Raw genomic sequence first — 24,153 nt, forward strand, 5'->3', positions numbered from 1 at the left:
AAAACCAGAGCTCTGCAGGACCCAGCTCTTCTGCCTCTGTGATTGCCCAGCGTTGGCAAGGCTAAGTGATTCAGCATTTAATTCATTCCTAAATCCGTTGGGATCCAGAAAGAAGTCATTTGACTTCTTACCCCCAGGGAGTGCAGGGTACTGTACTCAGATGTTGCTTAATGCTCTGCTAGAGGAAGAGGCTGTTTGCAACATCCAGTAGCAGCTGCTGCTTTTTTTAAGAACACAGCTGCAGTGATGGTGGCTTTTTCTTCTGGATTAATTAGTTACATAATAGAATCCGTAAATAAGCGTTGCAATAGAAACCAAGATCCCTTTGAGGTATTGTTTCTTCTTGACTGCTAGGGTTATTACAACCTCTACAGTAATCAGCAGGGAAAATGAAAGACCTACGTGTAATTCTCCATACTGGAGGAGCCTGGTTTGAACCCATCTTGCTGCTGGGAAGTGTGCCCTAACTGGCAACCTGTAGGCTGCTCTGCGGTGGGGTTTTCAGCCTCCAGAGGAAAAGCAGAGAGCTCGCAGCCTGCGTGATGTGGCACACCAGGAAGACAGGCAGCTCGATTTCCCTCTTGGCTTTTCAGTGAGAAGCCTAGCCTGGTTGCTTGTGCTGGTGTGTATAGCCACGTGGGTTAACGTCCCTCACCTCAGCATCATCACTGGGGGACGATGAGCGACAGGGACAGCAGGGATTTTCATGAGGGTATGGGTGGGCTACAAGGGCCAGAAGTGCAGGGCTGTCTCAGCGGGGGGCCATGCTCAGGGCAGCAAAGGAGGAAAAAAAAAATCCCTACAATTGCAAACAAGTATTTCTGAGTGCAGTGGCTTGCTCCACTCCTCACTATCAGCTGTCCACTCAAACTTGCCTTTCCAACAAGAGGGAGGGAAAATGGACAAGCTTGGACAAGACTCTAGCCCATCCCAGCACAGGAAAAGTGGCTGGAGTTAATGGAGAAGGGAGGTAAACACAGCAAGAGCTAATTTGTGCTCATGGTTTATTCTTAGGACAAACAAATCTATTCCCAAGCATTACATGTTTTGCCCCTTTCCTTCAAAGGAGGGAAGGGGAGGAGAAGGAACTGGAGTGGAGGTGGTTCAAAGGAACAACTAGGACTATCAAGGGGGAAGGCTAGGGAAGTAAAGGAAGTAAAACGAACACTGCTTTGTTTCAGCAAGTTACCTTGCATCTGCTGACCTGCGTGTGGGGGTGGCATGTGTGTCTGCATGTTCGCACTGGAGGGCCAATGAGAAGGAATGCAAATGAACTCTCTTTCATCTCAAGTTAATGTATTTTCATTTCACTTGCATCTGATTATTCCTGCAGATTAGTTAATGGTGAGGCTGGGAGCCAAGCCTTCCCACAAATGCAAGGCAGATCTGTAGAGAAGCTGAACAGGAATCCTGGGATGTCTCACCCATTAAGCGGTGTTTCAGCCTCTTTATGTGAGGGAATACCCTTCAGCTCTTTATTGCAAGGGGACATATTTGTAAAAAGGTTTCTATCCTTTCCTGCAGTTGTGTATCCTGTTGTACAAGATTTGTGCTACTCACTGCAAGAATAACTAAAAACCAGTGTTACTAAGTTGTAATATGTGGTAATACTTTCAAACTTCACATTCTGGGGTCATCTGGATAGGAGAGGATCTGAATGTTTAATAGAAAGAAAAAATAAGTTCCCAGTCCTTGAATTCAAAGAGAATGTTAAATTATGCCTTTTGTGCCCCCCTGAAAAAAAAGAAGGCAATGAAAAATAATTCTAATTTAATAATTTATTTCAAATCTCCTTGTGTGTAAGATCCTCTGAGTTCTGTGGGTTTAAGTCATTTTTTAAACAACTTAAGGCTTTTTGGAAAATGGCACAGTGTAAAAGGAAGTTGTACCTATAAAGAAACCGTCCAAATAGGAAAAACAAACTTCATTGTCCTGCCAGCTCTTGAAACAGTGTTGGGTATGAAGGGCTGACCCTCGGGAGAAAAGAGACTGTGCAGTGCCTTGAAGCCATAGTCAGCACACTGTCATGGTGAAGGCACTAATTTTACACCTTTCTGGCTTTACTTTCTCAGGGTGTGGCCAAGTCCATAAAAGAGACCAGTGGGAAGAGCTTAAGAAAATTCAGTGGTAGAAGGATAGGGAGAGGGCTGCTCCCCTCAACCCGTTCCTACTGTCCCTCATCACTCCAGGGCTGCAGTCCCAGTGCAGCAGATGGGTGCATGTAATGTGGTCTTTCAGCTGGCAACTTCCTCACCCCCTTTCCCTTGAAGAAAGGTGCTCCATTAATACAGCTAACTAACTACAATTACGTAGTATCTACACTATATATATATATATGCATGTGTGTATATATACATATATGTAAATCTAATTCTGCTTAAGGTCTTGCTGCAACTCGCAACCCAGATAAGCAGGGCTCTTATCCAGTGGTTGGTTGAAAGATGCAATGAGCTGCAGACAAGAGGACTGCTTCCTCTCAGCCTTCACCGAGCCACCTTGCCCAAAAGCTATTCTGCTGCTGGTGCCATCTTCTGGGTTTATAAACTTATGGTTGCAGCCACTTGGGCTCATTAGAGGTTGCCAGGCACTGCAGTAAGAACAAAAGGAGTTTGGTGTCCTACCCAAATTCCAACTTGGTAATTACAGAGTCTCTTTCTGAATACTGGGAATATTGGTGATTCCTCCTGCCTTAGTCTCTCAGTTATTCAGCGTGTTGCTGTATTACTGACCCATTCCTTCCCACGTGCTGTTGCATCCCCCTTGCCACAGGAATTTACCCACTGCTTCCCTCTTTTCCCTGCGCTGTAAAGTCTTTAAAGTGCTCTGAGACCTGCCTGCGTAACAGGCGCTGCACAACTGCATTGAGAAGATACCAATGCCAATAAAACAAGTAGGTGTGTGGGATGGCTGGGGCTGACCCTGCCGTGGGAGAGACAGGTGGGACTGCAGGAGTCACAGTTAGAAATGTCGTGCCCACCTCTTGCTCCCCAAGGCTTCTGATGGTGCATTAGACAGCAGGGTACACTGGCAGCCTGGAGGTAAGGTGGGCACCTGCTTTTTGCTCCCCTTGTGTCTCTGGGAGCAGCAACGAGAGGGTTGTCTGCAAGGGAGGGGTTCCCCAGCTCATTGTATTGCTTATCAGTCTCTACCTTGAGGCTGTTGATCCCTATTTACCTGCTGAAAGTAATACTGCTGGGGGGAATATTCCCAGTGGATTCCTTAGCCATGCACCGATACTGGTAGGCCTGCCAGGTGGTCTGGGGAACCGCTGCCAATGCCCATCTGTCTTAGGAAGCCAAAAAGAGCATTTCGTGGCCTTCTGGGCTTGGCCCGTTCCCTTCCACCCCTTTGGCCCATTTGTGGAGCCGGCTGTAGAGGGGGAAGCCCTTGTTCTCCCGGTAGATGTAGACACCCGTGATGGCATTCCACTGGGGGCTCGGCTGGACGCCCTCCACCGGGAACTCCTGCACCAGCTCTTTCTCCTCCTTGTCCAGCGCCACAAAGCCGAAGAATTGCTTCACGTTCGTGGCTGCCAGGATCCTGGAGTGGACCTCAGCCGTGCGTCGGAAGAGCTTGTCCTCGTTGGAGCGGTATTGGGCCCAATAAGCCTCCTGCCGGTAGCTCAGCGGCGAGCAGCAGTGCTTCAGGCACTTGGTGAGGAAAACCAGGACCGCGACGATGCCGATGAGCAGCCAGCCAAAGAGCTGAGAGAGAAGAGAGACGCTGTGTTAGGACACGGTAAGGCGGTCTTACCCACTCCGTGTGGCTTTCTCCCCAGCGTGCCTACCTGGGACTCATATCTCAGCCTCCGCGTCACCTCATCCCTGAACTTGGTGAGGTTCGCCGGCACGTCTTTACAGGGGAACCTGGCCAGCACCTCAGCCCCATACTCGGCCGGGAACTTGTCCAGGGAGGACGGCCTGACAAACTCACTGAGGGCGCAGATGTAAGCCTCTCCGCGCAGCAGCGAGATGACTGACCAGGTGACGGGCGCCACGGCCGCCCGGCCCATGATGGAGCCGAAGAGGAGGAAGGTGGCGGCGGCAGAGAAGTTCTTGGTGCCACGCTTGTGGCACTCAGCCACCAGGTTCCAGGTATGGTTGTTCCAGATGACGCCGATGAGGAAGAGGGCCAGGGCCGGGACGCCGATGGCGGCCAGCCCATAGATGTAGTTGCGGGCAGGGGAGCAGGGGCAGTTGAAGGCAACAACTGAGAAGAGCTCCTCACTCCCCACTGTGCCCAGGGCCACCAAACCATTGAAGATCATCACATCTTTGCTCTTGAAGAACAAGGAGAGGAAGCGGAAGTTCTCAGCGATGAGGGCGGCCATCTCGTCCCGGGAGCAAGAGGAGGCACGTACTGCAGTGGGGGGCCGTGCTGGCCCACCTTCCAGCACCGAGGGACACACCAATGGAGGGTGAAATGGCCTTGGGCTGGCTGACGTGCAAGAGGCTGCTCCAAGAGCACGACACCTTCGCTGCTGTCCCTTCCTCCTGCCCGGTGTCCCAGCCTCCGGAGCTGGTTGCTGATACCAGGGGTACTTCAAAAGGGGCCGAAGAGGGATTCAGCCTAAGCAATGTGTGAAACCTCAGTCATTTCAGTGTCCCACTAAGCTCTCCAAAAGCATCTCTACAGTGAAGATTACCAACGGGACAGCTGTTTCTGCCCCTGTCATTTGCACATTCGTTGTCTTTCCTTCTCTTTGGTTTTAGTCACCTCCCGCAGAGGCGATTACTGTCAGCGTCACTGCCAGACACTCGATGATCTCCCAAGCCTACAACGAAGGAGGACGCCGTGTTACTGGGAAAACTGGATCACAGCACTGGCACTAGGATGTGTCCCCCAGCCTTGCCACTGACTCACACTAGCCCAGGCGCGTGCGGCATGTGCATGCTGGTGCCGCGCTGCCTTGAAGGTGCTGTGTGTGGCTTTTACCTCCCTCTTTAGACGTGATGAGTTAATATTTAGTAATAGGCAAAGGTATGTCAGGGAGGCAGCAAGAGGTGCTGCAAGACAGCCCAGCAGGTTTGGGTGCAGAGAGATGTGGCATGGGAGGACCAGGCAGGAGCAGCCTCCGCAGGCAGGGGTGAGGGGGTGCTCGGGAGCCGTCGCTACCAGCAAGAGAAGTTACGTTCTGGGAGAAAGCTTATCTTGATGATCCAGGATACAAACACCGAATGCCAATAGAGCTGGCTCAGCAATTATGTAGGAGTTTTTGCTAGGATTAGGTGTGGCAGGATGATCTTCTCTCCCACAGTTGGTTGACATAACCGTACTCCCTGCCCTGGCCTGTAGTCCTGGCTCAGCCTCTAACTGCTGGCCTGAAATTGAGCCCCTCGACCTGCACACGCCTCAGTGCCAGAGATGCACTTCACTGCCCTTCGCCTCTGCGGCTTCCCCCAGCCCCTTTTCACAGTACAACACTGGTTACACGGGATGCCCACCCCGCCAACAGGGCTGGGCTGCGTGGACTGCAGGCACTCAGGACCAAGCAGGGGAAAGCATGTACCCTGATTTTTTTGAAGGACGGGGAAATAATGGGGAAATCCATGCCCTCTGCAGTGAAGCCCATTCCCCCATGCCACTTGCAAGCTGCATTTAATGAATTTCTTAGTTGACTTTCCGTCTCCGCTGCATCCCCAGCGGCTTTCATCTCAGGACGCCCCAAGCACCTTGCTAGGTCTGGGAACCCTCACCCATGTGACGAAACCCGCTGGCCTCAGGGGAACTGCTGTCACTGGGGTTTGCTGGAGACAGGAAGGACCCAGGCACCCAATTAACTGTCTCTGGCAGCTTGCACAGTGCCAGCAGCATTGGTGCACATCTGGGGCTCCCAGGGAGCCCTGACCCACACCAGGGCTGCCCGAAATCTGCCCTGATGCCGGCATCTGCCAGTTGGCATGCACGGAGCAAGGGTTCCCTGGGCCAGCCCCAGCTGCAGGGAAAAGGCTGCAAGGGACATCCGTGCAGAGGAGGCAAAGACGCCTTATTCCTTGTGGTCTCTTGTACAGGGCTTGCTCATGCACTGTGCCTTAAATCACTACTGTGCTGCGGTTCATCTGCTGCCCCAGCAAATCCTCTTTTACCCCCTTTTTCATGGGGTAGCAGGGGGGAATGGGGGCAGAAATTTAGCCTCAGCTCCCAGCTGTGTCTAACCCATGGCAATCCCTTTAAAATCACACTGTGATACTGCTGAGTTCAAACACAAGCAGCCCTTAATGTCTTCCTGTATCTTCCCAGTTTTCTGTATGCAAAAATCCCTCAGCAGAGGAGACAGACCAGCTGAAAACTGCAGCCGTGTGACAGGGAGCCAGGCCTCCATCTCCAGCTGCCGCGCTTTGTGGTACACCACATTTGCAGCCAGACGCTAAAACTGCAAACTTGTTCTAGTTGCAGGGGGTTCAAAACCCTGTTATTAGAGTTATCAGCAAATAGGCCTGATAAACAAGGCCCTGCAACCTTCCTGACGGTGTCTGGCAACTGGCAAAGCAAAAATAAAAGGAGCTGGCAAAGGGGAGTATGCCATTTTGGGGGGGGTTACCCTTCCTCTGCTTGGTGGTTATGGTGCCTGTCTGGGAGAGAGAGGGGTGGGTAGGAGGGGAGGGGAAAAGTTGTTTGCAGCAGATCAGTTTTTAGCAGGTTCTGTTAGTCTTTCTCTGAAACGTGCATGAAACCAAGAAAAAAATGAAGTCACTTACTTGAAAAGTTGATGAAACCACTTCTGGAGCCTTCTCAGCTCCTTGTGTGGTTTTTGCTCGGGCTCTGGCTGCGGGGGGTTCCCAGCAGTGCGTGGGGCTGTGCAGAAGTGGGGATGCGGCTGAGGCTGGCCTGATGGGCGAAGCGAAAGCTGATGAAAACAGCCTTAAGAGGGCTGTCGGCTTTTGGGAGGAGGAAGGAGGTTGTTCTCGGGCCCTGTGCTTGGGTGGGGCGGGGAGCAGGCGCTTGGCTTCTGTTGGGTGCAAGGCTGAGGTTGTGCCTTTAAAAGTAAAAAAAAAAAAAAAAAAAAAAAGGAAAGGCTGAGAATGAGTCACTGGAAAAAGCACATCTTCCTTTTTCAAACCCTCGATGCAGCTGTGCAAAGGCTGGCTGGCTGGGACGGGCCCGAGTTTGTCTGGAGGACGGGAGCGATGGGATGGGGCACCTCGCTGGGGTGCAAAGGGGAAATGCTGGAGCCCCCCAGCCTGGGGGGCGGATGTACCCACGGTGCCCAGAGGATGCAGTCATGCTGGTGGGACCCAGCTCAACCGAGGGTGGCACCCGAGCTGCGCAACACAGGAGGCTGGAGCCACCCGAAGCAGGCAGGGGCAGCGTGGGAGAAGCCCTTGGTCCCACAGGAAGGGGCAGAAACTGCTGCTTTTGTGCACGGGAGCCGGCTGAGCCAGCGGGGAAGATGCCAGCCAGGCTGGGTTTTCGGGAGAAGCGGGAACCCGCCGCCACGAGCTCTGCAGGGTGGCCAGGTCTTGCTTCCCACCGCCCGGGAGCGAGCAGCAAGGCTGCTGTGGGGGGCGGCGGGGGCTGAGGGGGGCCAGGGGAACCACGCTGTGGGGCTGGGCGCAGCCTGTGATTTGGCGAGCACGGTGCATTCCTGCCTGGCTCAGCTTTTCCGCTTGCTGCTTCCTCTGCAGAGCGATGCCTGCGAGGCAGCCGAGGACGCCTCACTTTCTCCTCGCCTCGCTCCCTCCTCTCCGCCATCTGTCCCTCAGCTCCAGCTCCCGCCCAGCCTGTTGCAGAGGCCGGAGGGCCCCCCGTCCTCCTTCCCCAGCTTCCTCGTCGCTGTGTCCCCAGGGTTACACTCAGCCCTCCCCAGAGGATGTCTTCAGCACAGGCAAATCTTCAGCGACACCCACATTCCCCTCTGCTCGGAGCAAAGCGTCAGCAGTTCAGCGGGGATTTTTGGACGGAGTCCTTACCCCCAGGTCTGGGGTCCCCGGGCAGGTTTTTGCAGCTCCCAGGTGCTTGGAGCAGTCCCACACCTCCATTGGCGCCTGCCAGCTCAGCTGGGGGCCCTGGGGCTTGCTCCGCACTCGGGGCACTGCTGCTAACCAGGCTCAGCACCGGGACCGCAGCCGGGCTGAAATCCCAGGGGCCCTGTCAGCTTCCCTATTGAAGGGTCTTCTCCCAAAGGCGATGAACAACGTCCCCAAAATCCAGCACAGAGAGGACAACCTGCCTGCTCTTTGGGGACTCTCTGCGACTGCTGCAATTGCTGCATGCGGGCAGAGCTCTGATCCTAAAAATCTAAATTAAAAGTCCAAAAGCTTCTCTTTGCAAATGCATGCTATTTTTTTGGTATCTCAACGGCCCTGCCGTGGAGCCCGCCAGTCCTGCAGGCTGCTCAGCACTGTGGGGACTCTGAGCATGCCTTTCTTGGTGAGCCATTAACAGTGCTGAACTGCAAATAATAGGAGTGGAAACCGTCTTTATCTTTTAATCTCCTTTGCTTTGTAAATCAGGTTTTGTGCCTATTAATTTCTGGGCAGGTGCCTTAATTAAAGTTTGGGGTGTGAAGATTAATGATAAATCTTTGTCACGCTCCTTTCTCCTGGGAGTCAGCCAGGTTCAGCCTGTCCTTGACTGCGGGCTTGCTAAGGCTCTCTCACAGCAGCTCGGAGAATTTCCTCGTCATTTTGGTCCTTTGTTGTCCTCTCCCCACAGCCTCTGTGGAGTTATACACCGATAATTAAGGTTTATGCAAATGACAGTCACCTCAGTTACCAACCAGTCATAATAAGTTGCTTTGAACAAGAACACGGCAGCAGGAATTTCAAGGGGATGAGCATTTTGAAAGGGATGCGGCAGGGGTAAAACTCGTCTCTCAAAAGGGGTTTTCCTTCTGCATATTGGTAATAAAATCAGCGCCACCAGGGAACACTCTTCCGGGCTGCGACTTCCATAGTCACCTTGAGGGCCTGCATCCCATCATCCTCAGTTTCTATGGAAATGGGCAGCCACCTGGTATTGTGTAGGGTTGGCGGTGTATCCCTGGCTTCTCCGAGGGCCAGGGCTGGCTTGACACTGGCTGCCATACACTGGCAAAGTACCCCTCCTCAAGTGGCCTCAGCACCCCGGGCTTGGCCCAAAAGCACCAACCCCCCGTCCTTTTCATTGCATTCAAATAAACACCGATGGCTTTTGTAAACAGCTTTTATAAATCTTTGTGCCTGAGCACAGAGCTTGAACGTTAAGCCTGAATTATTTATTTGGCTCCTTAAACAAACACCCAGGCAGGTTTTTAACATCAGTCATTGTGTCAGGGAGGAATCCAGGTAAAACTGCAAGAACAAACTGTCCTGCAGCAAATTTGTGGCAGGGGGTTGGCCTGGTCCCCACACTCCATGCTGCTGAATGATAGCTGTTCTCCTTGTCTAGACACTCCCTTCAAGGAACATCTCTGTGGGCTCCTCATTGAATAGTACCTGTGACACCAACCACGCCATTCCCGTCACGTGCAATGCAATGCGGGATGTCCCTTCACTAGTTCATTGCTTGGGTCAAATTTATTTTAAAGCTTTTCTTGGCCTGGAAGCCATGTGTGTCTGTGGGGATGTAGTGTGTGGAGGGGCAATGGGAAGACTCTTGGGGTTTCACAGCTTGGCATGTGAAAGGGGCACCCCTAGCTTGTTTCCCCACCAGAGGATCTCTAATACTGCCTAAACCCACATGCGCTGCCAGTGCTGAGCACATGGTAAAAGAAAGGAAGTTTTGCACATCTGGTAGTGCGTGCCTTGGCAACCGTCACAACACAAACGTGGTGCTTGGTGGTGCGAGACACATGGCATGTCTGTCTGGCTGCCACATCGTGCCCTTCAGCATCCCCGGGGCTTGTCCTTCACAACCTTGAGTAGCTGTTCCACTCAGCACAAAACTCCTTGCCTGAATTGCCAATACTACAGGATTGGATGTGAGAGCAGATGGGATCGCACCAGCACCGCCGAACCCTTTGGGTGCCTGTCCCCCTGCAGCCCCCGTGGCACTGGCCCTCGCCTCTGCCCGGCTTGGATGCCCACCTGTCCTCCCTCCCTGCAGCCCCTCTCCCAAAAGTGCGGTTCTGCTTCTGCATAGCCCTGTGCCCCCTCACACCCGACTGTAGTAGGCAGCCATCTCTCTTCGGGGCACAGGGGGGTGCACGGGTGGCTGTTCTCCCCCTGCCCAGCCATTGCCACTGGGGAGGGCAGGCGGGTGGAGGTGCAGCGGGGGCTTGCATCTGTGCCAGCTCTTCAGGGCCGTGTTCATGGTGCCCTGGTCAATGATGCCCAGGAGCTTCTCGGCGGCTTCCCCCACATCTGCAGGGGCTTTCCTGGGTGGGTGGCAACGAGCAGCTGCCAGGTCCGTGCTCATGCCCTCGAAGAACTGCTGGATGCAGACCTTGGCAAAGCTCCTGGCGTGCTCCGCGCACGTCTCGTCGAACAGCTTGCGCTCGATGTCGATGTAGTGGGACCAGTACCTGCTCTTCAGGAAGGCGGCTTGGGTGAAGCAGGGCCGGAGGGATCTGACCAAGAAAGCCAGCATGGTCATCAGCAGCAGAAAGCACCAGCCCAGAGCCTGCAGGGATGAGGGGGGAACCGGACCTGTCACAGGCAGGCAGAACACGCGCCCAGCACTTCCCCCCAGCTGGCAGGAGCCCCCCGGGCTGCGAACGAACCTGGCTTCACTTTGGGCTGTTTGACATTTGGCTGCATTTACATTGCAAAGCTGGATGAGGAGACTCTATGTACCACGTCAGCGCATCTGCGCTGAAATTTTGTTCGACGCACCCACATAGGCAGCGCCTCTCCCCTTCTCGCCTTGTGTAGCATTAGCAGGCAACGACCATAAATAACACCAGACTGAATCCTGCACCCAGCCCTCGGTCCTGCCTCCGATACAACCGTCCCTCACCTGGGTCTAGAATAGTCTGTGTCCTCTGACTCGCAGCCAACATCGCTCCAAATGCTCCCTGGGTTTATGCATCTGTCTAACCCTTTTCCTGAGCTGTTGGACTTAGTAACATCTATCGTGGGTGAGTAGTGGTGACAGGCTCCCCTGTTAATGGGGTCTGACAGGAAGAGTGAAATGAGGGCAGAGCCAGGACCGGTCTGTCTTGTTCACCATCAGTCTCAGCTCAGGCTGCCTCCAGGCTGTGCAGACAGAGCTCACGAGGGTGAACCCCACTGTAAATGCACCCCCTAAAAGAGCACCAGGGGGGGATCTAGGTGGCACCTCTTGTTTTGCAGCTCCCAGTGCTTCCCAGCAGCTGGTAATTGGGGTCTACCCAGGAAAAACTGCTTTGTGTCTTTGGAGAAGTCCCTGTGCCTCTATTTCTCTTAAAGTGGGGATAATAATTCCTGTCTGCCCTAAGGAGGTCAGGGAAGGGAGCTGCTTTTAAACAGGAGTACATGAATGACCAGAGTGGGTCAGACCATCCTGTCTCCAATGTGGGCAGAAGCAGAGGGCTTGAGAGAAATTAAGCACAGGACAAGCAGTTAGTGGCACTTCTTCATTTGTGGTTCTTCGAGATGGTTAATAAACACATGCTGGCTGTTTCCATGCAAGCGGCAGACGCAAGTGGCATAGAAGGTTATCAGCCCATAATTTACACGTTATAATAAGCAGCAACTGTGGGCAACCGGTGTGTTACGGGAGGGGGTGACAGCCCACCAGCCACTGAGTAACATCCATGTCTGCCCCTCTAAATGAATCTCTGCATACAGCTTGGCTGCGTATCGCTGCCCTGCAGCCCCAGACTGCCCAGGCACAAACGGGGACCAAATCATCAGGACGACCTACAGCTTCAGTCTCTGCACCACACTGGAGACATAACTCCCCAGAGCTGAGTCCGAACACCCTATACCCCTGTGAAATTACCTACCAGTCTCTCCTCCTGCAGCTTGATTCCAACAAGGAGATTCCCTCGAGGGAAGAGCTAAGGCTAGCGGTGCCTAACCCTAAACTACCAGCGAGGGCACAGCCATGATGCCTCTTACCTGCGAGATGCAGCGCAGGTACCCGATGGCCACTTCATGGGCGATGAGCTCCTGTCCATCGTAGATCTCCTTGCAGGGGATGCGGGCGAGGACCCGCTTCATCTCCCCTTGGGAGAGGCCAGGGTGGCTGGCATTGCCCAGGGTCTCCACGGGCACCGAGGTGCAGAAGGCGCAGGTGATGCACTTGCCATCCAGCAGCGTCACTGAGACCCAGACGGCTGGGGCGATCATGGCGCGCTGTGCCATGGAGCAGAACATGTAGCGCAGGACAGCCGGGTCCTTCCCTCGCTGGCCCTGGGGCCGCCTCCACTCCTCTGCCAGCATGGAGACGTTGTTGTTCAGCACGAAGCCCAGCAGGAATAAGATGAAGGGGGGCACCAGGAGGATGCCCAGCCCGTAGGCCAGGTTGTAGCGTGGCAGGCAGGGGCAGTTGAAATCAAAGGCAGAGTACATCTGGGCGCTGGCGAGGGCCATGATCCCACAGATGCCATTCATGAAGGACTCCTGGTTGGACTGGAGAAACTGGAAGACCATCCGAAACTTGTCCATCTTCCTTTGATGTGATTCCTCCCCTCACTGGGGTCCAAGATGTGGCCTTGGTTTACATCATTCTTTCAGCTCCCTTCTTCACAGATGGGCACCAACAAGTCTCTGTGATTCATTCATGCACTCTTACAGCCCCAATATTTAAAGCAGAAAATTAAAACTTTTTTTCCTGCTGATTTTGCTGCTTGCAAAAGTTAAGAATTTGCTTCCTCCTGCTCTTCTTTGGGTCTGTGGGACCTGGGTTGTTTCTGGTTTGCTAAAACCTGTCTTTGTTCTTCTCCACATCCCTATTTCTGCAGTCTCCCAGCCACCAGTCCCCTTGGCTGGAGGGTGCAGGTGTTACCATGGCTGTGCCCTCCCCAGAGCAATCTGTGCCCTGGGCAGGAAGGGGAGTTGGCTGGTTTGTTGTCCTAAAAGCGGATTCGTTACCCGGTGTGCAGTAGACCAATCTCACACACTCAGGAGAGATATTGCTTTATTCTGCACAGGGTGCTCGGTCGACTTTCCACAAATCAAGCACACCAGATTCATCAGGTGTGTCCCTTTTATACAGTAACAATTGCATCTAATTTATCAAACTACTCCTACCTAATACATATTCAAACTATCTAATGCATATGCATAGGATTATGTAATCATGACGTCAGATGCCTTCTCCACATGTGCAGGGGTCTCGGGTGGTCTTCGGTGGTCACTTGAGGAGGTATCCCCTCCTCACTTCGACTGCTAAGTCACTCTGTATCGGGTCAGTGGTTCATTTTCCTGCCAAGAGGGTGCACCATCAATCAGGAAGAATAGAAAGGATCAGAATTGGTGCTCCAGGTGAGGCACCATTAAACAGGAAGAACAGAAAAGACCAGAGTGATCTTGGCTAACTAACTTAATTTAAAACAGGACTTTCTAATCTACCAGAAGATTTTCTGTATCTGACATAAGGTTGGCTTCTGTGAACCTGTTTGCAAATGCAGGAGGTGGGTGCTCCTCCCAGGACTGAATGGGACACCCCACCTCGGTGCCAGCATGCATGGAAAAGCAGGATGCCAGAGTTCCACCCCTCCCTCCATGTTTGCATTGCCCCAGCAGCATCTAATGCAAGCACCTCACAGTCTGCCAGCCCCCTCCTCTGTCCCTGCTTCACTGAGAAATACCTCTTCTGTTTTATTCTGTACAGGGAAGGGAAAGGAAAGGAAGGGAAGGGAAGGGAAGGGAAGGGAAGGGAAGGGAAGGGAAGGGAAGGGAAGGGAAGGGAAGGGAAGGGAAGGGAAGGGAAAAGGAAAGGCAGAGGAGGAGGAATAAAGCTCTTGGTGCTCTGGGATGTTGTATCTGTATTGGCAAGGTCTGTTAGTGGCTCCCCTCTGTCCTGCAAATGTCTACATTTCAGCCAGACTTACAAGATGACACTTGTAGCTCCTTGGTTTTCACAGCCCTGTGCCCTCAGGGCTTGCTACAATATCCTTCAGACCCTGGCTGGCATAGTCTGGCAACATCCAGAGGTACATAGTGCTTTTCCTGGCTTTAGGGCTAGAGAAAAACAGGCTTAGAAAGGAGAGAGGGCTGCAGGGACAGGGGTGCAGAGGACGCATCCTGCTCTGCAGGTGGGTCCTGCTGAAAGCATCACAGTCCTGGGTACCTCGGCTTTCTCAGGAGAGGCTCCCCGCCTAGCAGAGCTCTGAGATTCAGGTTTTTCCCCGAGATTTCTTCTTTTCACCCACTTTCAATGAGCGTTTCTGAAGGGCTTGAATGCACTTTGCTCTGAACGGCAGTGATGGCGGCTGAATGATTTTCTTGCAGCTGCCTTTTGTAGGTATAATCCCAACCCCTCGATGAATTTGGGATATGCAGGAATTGGGAATACAAGGAGGATGTGTAAATCCTGCCAGTGATCTCCCTGGCCCAAGGGCAGCCGCTATCCCCAGGGCAGCCGCTATCCCCTGAGGCACCGTGCTTCCCAGCGGTACCAGATCACCTGCAGGCATGGGCAGTGCAGAACCCTTCGGGCCCATCAGGCCGGTGGGTACCAGCAGCAACAGGGGCTGAAGGGTACAGTGGAGCTGCTGCTCCTCTGAAGATCACTCGAATCCTGCAGGGAAGGGCAGAGCAAGGACTACCTGAGCCAGCAATGTGCATCCATTTAGCAGGAGGGGCTGGGCTGGGGCTGGGATTTGGCTATATGCCTTGACCTGAGGCTAAGGTGTCTAAGGGCACGTTTCCCATGCACCCAGTGCATGGTGCAGGGAGGACCTTAGCTAGCTGGGTGCTGGGCTGGCTGGTCCGTACAGCACGGGATTGCTGACAGTTTAGCCATGCCACTTTACCTGGGCTTATTAATTCAGTAGCACACCAGGCAATCTTGACCCAAGTGGACCTGAATAGCTGCATTGCCCTCCCTGCTCTTTGTGCACCAGGAGCAACCTGGGCAGAGCCAGCTAAGGTCTGTGGTGGACATGTCCCACGTGTTGATACTGGGGTGCAAAGCTTCCCCATCACTTCCATCCCTCTCCCCTTTCACAAGGGCATGGCTCAGTTCAGCTCGTTGCTGTCAGCTCTGCAGACCTGGGGGCTCTCTGGTGCAGAGATCCTGTGCACGTTTGCCAGCACAGAGCTGACCAGACTCCTCCCCAGCTTGTCGGAACTGAGACAAACGCTAACAAGATGTGATAGCTACAACTGGTCCAGGCTTAGCTCCTACAGCACAAATCTAAAAGAAGTGGATTGTGTTGCTGGTGTTCTCCTGCATCTCTTCTTCACAAAGCCTCATCTTCACAAAGCAGCTTTGACACACTAGCTCACTCCCTCAAGCTGGCCAAAAGATGGGGGAATATTGGGACTACAAATGGCTATAAAACAGATGGTTGCAGCATTGACTGCCAGCAAGGTCTTCAGTCCCTCCAGTCCAGGCACCACCTGTGCTGTTGACATTAGTATGAAGATACCTCTGACTGTCTGGGCACCAGCGTGGCTGCACTGGTGGCTGTGAAATATGTCACCAAGGCAAGCTGCACATAGGAGGGTGGCACGTGGGAGATACTTTTCCCCAAGGTTTTGCAGTGCGTCAGTACAGAGGTAGGAAGCCAAACCAGGTGTTTTGACCATTAGTCAGTGCTGCAGTTTCTGACGTTTCCCCCCACACCAGCCCTGGGGCTCAGTTGATAATGCCAAGTTCACCCTGAGATGCCACCACAGCGGTGAGCACAAAGCACGTGGGTAATACCTGGGCAGTCTTAGCTCTGCCTGCTGCGGAGAGGTTAATTGCATGATCTCATCAAACGGGAAGAGATTTGGCTGTATGAATATAGATGAGACTTATTGTATTGCTAGCTAAGAGCTCAGGCTGGCTTCCCTGTTCACCGGGCGAGTGGCTTTTTGAAGGGCAGTTCACGTCAAAGCCTGCATGAATCAACCTCATAAGAAGCAGAGAGCTTTTTGATCTCCAGGAAAACTCTACCTTTCATTAAACATGAATGAGGGGTCTGAGCCTGCTTGGTGTACAGCACCGGCAGTTATCACTGAGGCCAACAATAAGTCAGTGGGATTCAAAACAGAGCCCGTAGAAGCCAATTTCTGGGTCTTTCCTTCCGTGTTGCCGTGTTAGGGAGGACCTTGTTTTTGTGAGCTTGCTAACAGGAAGTTCACTCCAATGGATTCGCAAGAGAGGTCAGAGCTGGTGCTTCCCTCCACGATCCCATCCTGCTCGTGCTTTGGAAACCAGGTCCTGGGAGAGATACTACATGCCCAAGTCCCTCCCAGCGTGGGGTCCTGCACCTGGATGCCAAGACAGACACCAAGCCAGGGACTCAGGGAGGGCTTTACATGTCCCAGTCAATGTAGGATATAGAGAGGAGGGACTTGAAAATGGTCACAATTCCCATCAGGAGAGTTTGGGAAGAGATTGGGGAAGTTGTCTTTGCAGTCAGCCCTGCTGTTTCACAGGTTCTTGGCAGGTGAGGATCCCTGAGCACGTCAGATAGGTCTGTAGGTCAGGCATCAGACCAGCCCTAAGAGACAGAGAGCTCCTAAAGTTTGTGAACTACCCTCTCTGCTCCCACTTCCACAGGAGGGTATACACTCCTAGCAGAGCTTGCGGGAAGGCACATCTGGAGATTGTCTGGTCCACACCCCCTGCTCAAAGCATGCTCAGGGACACATCTAATAGGGTTGTGAATACCTCCATGGATGGAGGTACCACAATACCTCTGGGCAGCCTGTTCCATCACCCTCAAAGTAAGGGTTTTCTTCTCTTTAAAAGGAATTTCCTGCATTTGGGGTTTGTGCCTGTTGCCTCTTGTCCTGTCCTGGGTGCCAGATACCATTTTCCACAATGGAAAAGAGTTCTCTGGCTTCAAAGGGGAACGCAGCATGGGACTCGGGGAGGCTGGGAGGGATGAACACCCATGGCCCTGTCCAGCTGGAGCTACTCATGACAAGACTGACCCTCCCAGCAGCATGTGGGCGTTTGTAGACCTGCAAAAGTCTCTATGGCAGCACCCTTAAATCCTCTGTTTTTCTTCCTCCCGATAGAGATGACAAAGCTGCTCCGCTTCCCCCTTTTTGCATTTCATATTTTGTGGCCACTCTGGGATGACTTAAAACCCAAGAACATGGAAAGCAGCATGCAAAGGGGAGCTGCAGACTTCTGCTCTGAGCTGCTTAGGAAAATAGCCGATTTGACTAGTGTGGAGTGGTGAGTCCGAACTGAGTCTCAGACTGAGATTTGTGATGTCGTGTCTGAGAGAAGAAAACCAGAGACAAAATTCAAAGTGCAATGCTGATTTCAAAAGAGAGCTCAGAATCTCCCTGGACCTAAAGAGCTCCTGGTGGGAAGACTGCTGTGTTATTCCCAACCAGCATAGGCCACTGCTGGCTTTGTGCCCTCTCTGACCATGTCCAGGGGAGCTCAGGGATTCAGCCAGAGCTGATTTTGCTATGCAAATAAGAAAAGCTCTGCAGCCCATCCCTCTGCACCCTGCAGCTCCTGGCTGTGCCTCGGCTGGCAGAGGGGTGCAGCTGCCCACGGGTGGGCCATGGAGTTATTTGGCCTCCCTGTGCTTTGCCAAGCATCTCCTCCCTCCCTGACTCCATGCACACAAACATCCTGGGGAGGAGGTGACCCACCTCCCAGCAGCTCGATAAGTTAATTTGTGGGATTAATACATGTTTTCAATTTGACCCCTCATTTTGGATTTAGTCACAAGGTGGTGGCAGGTTTCTTTGTCTCTTTCCCACCCTTTTCTTTCCTCCTGGGGGCCCTGCTTGCCCCATCTATCCATGCACGGCCAAGGAGACATTTCTTCTTCACCGCCCCTCCTCACAGCCCCTCCACCTTGCACTCCTCACTCCCAGGGAAAAAGTAGGCATCAGTGTGAGCCTCGGCCTGGAGGAATATGTGTCTGTACTGGTTTAGTTTGCAGTAAAGACTTTAATGCATCCAAGCAGCAATGCTGGGCAGAAATAGTCAAACTGGCACCATGGTTGGCACCATCTACAAGAGGGGCTGGAAAAAGACAGATAAGAAAGTAATTAGCATTAAAGGCTTAGAGATAAGGTTACGTTCAAACAGTTTTGAAACTAAGGATGGAAATGCCCAACTAGGTGATGCAAGGATGATCCTCTGGATAGATCAGTTTGTACTAAAATGTAGCAGGGGAGTGTTTAAAATCTGTGTTCAGACTTCTCAGGCAGAGTTAGTGTGTCCTTTCCATGGCCCAATGCCAGTGCTTAGAGCAGCCACCTCAACTCCAGCACAGTCCCATTGCTCTGGATACCTAACGCAAAGCCTCCATCTCCTTTTCCTTCTGCAAATTCAACCCAATCTAGGGACACTTATCCAGAGGTAACTTCAGTTAAATGTATGCTGCTCCATCAATTTTAGTGTGTTGCCATATTTTGTTTTGAAAATGCATGGAAGTATTGATGGGTTGTTAGAGGGAGACTGAACAGTTTGGCAGCTGGGCTGGGGGCAGCCAGAGCTCTTGGCAGATGGGAAGACGTAGGAGGTGATTTTGCCTCTTTGAGTAAACATGTTGGTGTGGTACTAAAAGAGTTGCCAATTAAATCATTTCAGTGTCAGCGCTGCTAACTCTCTGAACCAGGTTTCGCTGAAATGGGCAGGAGCTCCTCACACCTCTGTGAAGCTGCTGCTCCAGTCAGTTTGCATACGCAGCCAGATGTTGCTGCCTTGGTTAAATCCTTCCTTGAGCCAGAAGGGTTTTATCACAGCTGTAAGGAGCTGCAAACTCTTTAATATGACAAAAGTGCTACGCAGAGTCCTTGGTTGAGAAATGTCATTAACAGTGACTGAGTCTGGGACCTTTGGATCCTCAGAGGTTGTTTATTTTGGAGGTTTTGCAAGGCATGCCCTGGAGCCTTTGGGGTTGGGGTTTTGGAGGAAGATGTGAGGACCACTATCTTCTACCTGCTGGTCCTTGCTTTGTGCAGAGGTATGGCAGTGCCTCTTCAGTGTCTGCAAAGCAAAGCCCCCTTTATACGTCAGTGTGCAGGAGGAATTTGGACTGGGTACTGGGGCTGTCTGCCCAGGGCAGAGAGGATCTCTCTTGCCCCAGAGGGTGCCTCTGGGTCACCTGGCTGATATCCAGGGGAGGTTTCTCATAGTACCACTTTTTCAGAAGTTTATTCACCTGGTCCTGATCTGTGATGCCCTGGAGAAGATCTTCCCCTCCTTCAGCCCCCTCTCCCTGCCTAGGCAAGCTGAAGCTGTGCAGTTTGATCTCTTGCCGCATGCTTCTGAAGAAATGGAGGATGCATTTGTGAGCAAAGAGCCGGCTGTGCTCACAGCAGGTTTCCTCAAAAATCTTTTGCTCGATGTCAATGTAGTTGCTCCAGTGACGTGCCTGCAGGAGGGTGGCCTGGTTGAAGCAAGGTCTGAGCCAGCGGGCGAGGAAAACTGCTACAATAAGGATCAACAAAATGCTCCAGCCAAGTGCCTGGGTGATAAGAAATAAGCAGTAGAACAGGAGTAAGACAGGCACAAGGACAGTCACGAGCTGTTTGCCTGTATCACAGAGACAGGGAATTTGTGTGGCTGGAGGGGAGATGTGGCATATCTGGACTCCCGTCCTTGATCTGTCCTTGAAGTCCAGCACCCCCAAACTGCACTCAGAGGATTGGTGTAATCTCCTCCCAGTGAATATAGGACATTTATCTGTGCTTCAATAGTTCAGTAGGATAACTGTTTGCAAAGTTAGCCTGGAGCAGCCAAGCATTTGCTTTGAGCACGGGAGCGTCCCAGGGGAAGGGGACTTCAGTGCTCTCCTTTGGTGCTCCCTTAACTCCAGTGAGATCATCTGCCACCTACACTGGCTCCAGGGCCCAGGAGTCCTGGCAGCAGGGTGAAGACAGCCCAGACTACATGGTAGTAGTCTGACTTTGCTAAGAAGGAAGGGCTTGTTTTCAATGCCTTCCCACTGGTCCTCATTTCTGACCTGGCACTCCTGAACCAAGAGCAGGGGCTGGGCAGGGCTCCACTCCCCATCGTGTCCTGTTCCCCTTTCATTTCTGAGCAAGCTGCTTTTGTCTGTCTCAGCTTGTGCTGCCCTTAAAACAGCAGGTCCTATCTGCAAGGTCAGCAGTTAGAAAGGTCTTCTGACACTGGACAGGGCCTTAGGAGACACCTATATGCCTTGCAACCTGCTTTTTATTATCTGGGTTTAGAAGCTGCTGGTTCTTCTAGAAACAAAGTTCTTTAAATGAAACCATCCTTTATTTCCTTCCTTCTCCCTACCTGAGTGACTCTGGACATTATCACTGAGTCAACATTTGGGAGCGTAAAGAAGCAAAGAGCAGTCTTGCTCCCAGCCTGACCATGGTGAAGCAATGAAAAATCAAGGAAGAGCGGGAGCAGAAAACACATGCCCCAGGCACCTCACTGACACGGGGGGCTCTGCTGGCAGTGACCTACCTGGGACCAGCAGCGCAGGTACCGGGACACTGCCTTGCGGGACGTGTTGTTCCTCATGAGCTCATTGTCCTTGCAAGGCACCTTGGCCAGCAGCTGCTGCACCTGCACCGGACTGACGTTGGCAAAGCCCACAAACTTCTCGGGATCCACGGAGCTGCTGAAAGCACAGATCAGGCATTTGCCATCCAGGAGGGTGACTACAATCCAGACGACAGGGGCGACCATGGCTCGCTGCATGATGGAGAAACACATGTACCTGGGACAGAAGAGAAAGAAATGAGTGAGTAAATGCTGGGAGCTTTCTCCTCATCCACAGCCTTGATGGGTGCAGGCTGCCCTATGCCAAGCAGCCCTCCCAGAGCCGGGGAGCTGACTCCCAGGACTGTCCCAGCATTGTTCCAGCTAATGCCTCTTCTGCTCTGGGATCAATTTGTTGGTGCTGCCTCCCAGTGAAATCTGTGCCGGTGCTCAGCAGTGCTCTGCGTGCTGCCTGCATTCAATGCAGCGCACGGTCCTCTCATTACATGCTTGCTGCAATTGTATACTTACGTCTCCCATGCACAAATCCTTGTCAGCTCTCCCTTGTCTTCTGCATTCACTTTCTTTTCTCGTCAGCTCAGTTTCTACATGGAAAATCACTTTTCTCTGCACCGTTTCTTGCCCTACTCTTTGCCAATCTGTGTGCTGGGTAAAACTTTGTACGTAACAGATCGAATGTGATTCTCCTCTCCTTTCCATAGTGTAAGTCAGTAAAAACTTAACTGAAGGGAGGGAAGCCACAAGGGTATCAATAAAGAATGACTGTGATGGAAATGCCCATCTTTCTGCACATTTAAGTGGAAATGCTGCATCTTTTTGCACATGTAAGCCCCAGGAGAAACCCTGCGCACACACAACAGGGCAGGCAGCAATACACTTTCCCAGGGTGGCAGCATAAATCTAGCCATTGGTGTTGAGGCACTCCTGCCCTGCTTTGCTGGGATGGGATGAGGCTCTGCCTTCATTTCTGCTGTTGTAAATGCATTTACCATGCCCCTGCCCCTCCACGCTCATGGGGAAAGGTCTCGGGAGCTGAGCTTAGAAGAAAATTATTTACCGGGAGGATCAAAGCTATGGAGGTGAGACAGCTAAGCGAGAGGTGAAAGGAGGGACACCATTCCTGGTGCAAACCCCACCTGATGACAGCTAGGTCCTTCTTTCTGTGCCCCTGTGGTCGCCTCCACTCCTCCAGCATCACCAGGGACTGTCTGTTGAGGATGAGGCCGCAGACGAAGAGGGTGATGGGGGGTACAAACATGATCCCCAAGCCATATGCCATGTTGTACCAGGGCAGACAGGGGCAGCTGAAGTCAAAGCAAGTATATATCTTTACGCTAGCCAGGGCTAACAGCCCACAGATCCCATTCATTACAGACTCCGAGTTGGACTGGAAGTACTGGAAGATCATCCGGAAACGGTCCATCATGTTCTTTTGGCCAGGGGTGCTCCTCCTGGGAAATCCTTGGGCTGTTTGGCACAGCCTGTCTCCCTTCGTCCCCCCTTCTGCTGCCGTGGGGTGGAGGACACAGGTCAGCCCCCAGTTGGTCAGGGGAGGAGAGTGGGGATGGAAGAGAGCTGCTGTGGCAGTGGGAAAACCCTGTGCTGGGGCTTCCCCACTGGCACACGGCTTTTGCAGGTCTGCCTCTCACCCAATGCTTACCCTCTGGGGCGGTTGGTAGCTTTTCTAGGTGAGCAGATGGATACAGCCTCCAGCAGCTGTTTTTTTCCACCCTGTTTTTAATTTTCAGGGCTGTCCCGTGTGCCAACCTGTGACAGCCTCTGGTAGTGCTGGGTCCCTCCCTCCTGGAGATGCTACCTCCCAATGGAGAGCCATCAGTGGATGCCTGTGAGCTGCCCTCTCCGCTGATTGAAGGCTGTTGAGCGATTCATTGGCCAGGAGAAACCAGGCGAGTCAAATGAGCTCATCTGTGTTACTGCTGCCGCCCCGTTTCTTTTTGGTGAAGCAGGTCCCCAGCCCTGAGCAGGGCATGGGGGAACATGCCTGGCTTCGAGCATGCCACATAACTGTGAGCTCAGGTTTCCCTATGAAAATGGGCTGAAAGGACCAACCCTTCAGTCAGGAGGCTGTGAGAATCAATAGCTTTCAACGCCTGGAATGGCACTTCAGGGCAAAGGCTGCTCTTGGCTACTTGTTATACACAACCTGTGACATTTGTACCACACCTGCATCCACATCCAAGGCCCTTGCACTGGGGCTCCTTCTTGCTCCCTGTCAGAGGGCATGGTGCAATCAGAGCAGCTGGCTCATTTGTCCCCTGGGACTGGACTATCGTCTTCTGTCCATTTTAAATATCCCAGAGGCAATTCCTCTTTTCCTCTCAAAAGTTTATTTTACATATGAATACAGCTCATTGCCACACAAGGACGCTCAGTTTTTTTCTGATGTATTCAACATCATTTTCGTCTCCCCAGCTCTCAACTGAAAACATTTTCAGATTTCTTCTCAGCTCAGGTTTCCACACACATTCAGGAAACGGGGAAAAAAAAGGGTGTTACGTTTACCTATTTTGTTAAAATGAGAGGAACAATCTCCACCGAAGTACATTTGCTGCCAGCACTGAGGTTTCTGCCCACACTGGCTCCCATTGCAGGGCTGGTTGCCTTGATGGGATCACACTGAAAGGGAGCAGCGGGCAGGAGTACCTATAGTTGCTCACAGGCACATACAGCATATGTGTGACACATGCTGACTCACAGGGCCACAATGTCATCTCCTCCGATCTAAACAGCAACTCTCACTATTACTTTAATGAAATACAATTGCACCACCCATAATATTTACCCTCTACCTGCGAGTGGAAAAGATTGTTAATGTTCATCCTTCAGCAATAAAACCCCACAGCTAATCAGCTAATGTTTCCATTTTGCCATTATAGGACATCAGGACTCCCCTCCCCCCCATTTTGCTGTTACAGGGCATCAGGACCCCTGGCTGAACTCCACAGGTGATTTCTCTCCAGGGTGCAGCCTGTCTTGGTTCCTAACTGCTTTAATGCTCGTTGTGTTTCTCATTTAACGGCTTGCATTTATGTGTTGACTCAGGTTCAGAAAGTGTTGTGCACTCTCTGTAGAACAATTACTTTAGAGAAATCATTTTGCCTTTCCATCTCTCCTGGGCAAAAACATAGTAAAAGCTAAATAGTTCCTCACAGCTCAGGAAAATAAGATGTAAAAAGAGCAGGAAGCATCCTCTGGACAGCATAAGCTACAAGGGAATTTTACTTCTCCCAAATGCAATCATCTGGCCTGGATGTTAGAGGTCTGTAAAGGATGCCTCAGGGTAATCACTGCATTCTGTTGTGATCTGGGATCTCACCAGTAAGTCAGAGCTGAGACACAAGAGTCGTTGAATCATAGAAGAAAGGGAATATTCCTTAATTTGCAGCAAAAGACATTGGGAGCTTCCTGGAGAGTGAGAGAGAGAGAGGACCCTTGAGGTAAGTAAATTGTAAAACATGGGCAAATGTTCAAAATTATTCTCAAAAGTAAGCACATTTGAATACTCAGGTCTTAGGGTGAAACAAAGAGGAAACAAGGACTAAAATTATCTGTCTCCTCCAGCAAGGGGACCTGCCCCATGTCCCCATCGTAGTCACCCTTCTGAGCCTGCTGCGAGGCTGCCTGCAGCTCTCCAGGGCTGTTGGACAGGGGCACCGTCCTCAGAGGAAG

At 52.2% G+C, this 24,153-nt stretch overlaps 3 protein-coding genes across 3 annotated transcripts; all 3 read right to left on the reverse strand.

The window, feature by feature from the left end:
• Positions 1-1,508: 1,508 nt before the first annotated feature.
• CALHM2 (calcium homeostasis modulator family member 2) lies at positions 1,509-6,925 on the reverse strand. Its single transcript, XM_049810060.1, has 3 exons — positions 6,699-6,925; positions 3,788-4,774; positions 1,509-3,704 (listed from the first exon to the last, which is right to left on the reverse strand). Exons 2-3 carry the CDS (start codon positions 4,328-4,330, stop codon positions 3,288-3,290), a joined length of 960 nt encoding a protein of 319 aa, XP_049666017.1. The 5' UTR covers positions 4,331-4,774; positions 6,699-6,925; the 3' UTR covers positions 1,509-3,287.
• A 3,149-nt stretch (positions 6,926-10,074) lies between these two features.
• On the reverse strand, positions 10,075-12,541 carry CALHM1 (calcium homeostasis modulator 1). The gene is made up of 2 exons (XM_049810059.1): positions 11,964-12,541; positions 10,075-10,542 (listed from the first exon to the last, which is right to left on the reverse strand). The coding sequence occupies exons 1-2, from the start codon at positions 12,510-12,512 to the stop codon at positions 10,075-10,077; spliced, it is 1,017 nt and encodes a 338-aa protein (XP_049666016.1). The 5' UTR covers positions 12,513-12,541.
• A 6,447-nt stretch (positions 12,542-18,988) lies between these two features.
• On the reverse strand, positions 18,989-21,889 carry CALHM3 (calcium homeostasis modulator 3). Its single transcript, XM_049810740.1, has 3 exons — positions 21,600-21,889; positions 20,425-20,680; positions 18,989-19,450 (listed from the first exon to the last, which is right to left on the reverse strand). The coding sequence occupies exons 1-3, from the start codon at positions 21,887-21,889 to the stop codon at positions 18,989-18,991; spliced, it is 1,008 nt and encodes a 335-aa protein (XP_049666697.1).
• Positions 21,890-24,153: the final 2,264 nt, after the last annotated feature.

Source organism: Accipiter gentilis, chromosome 9, assembly GCF_929443795.1.
Source record: "Accipiter gentilis chromosome 9, bAccGen1.1, whole genome shotgun sequence".
Classification (NCBI taxonomy): Eukaryota; Metazoa; Chordata; class Aves; order Accipitriformes; family Accipitridae; genus Astur; species Astur gentilis.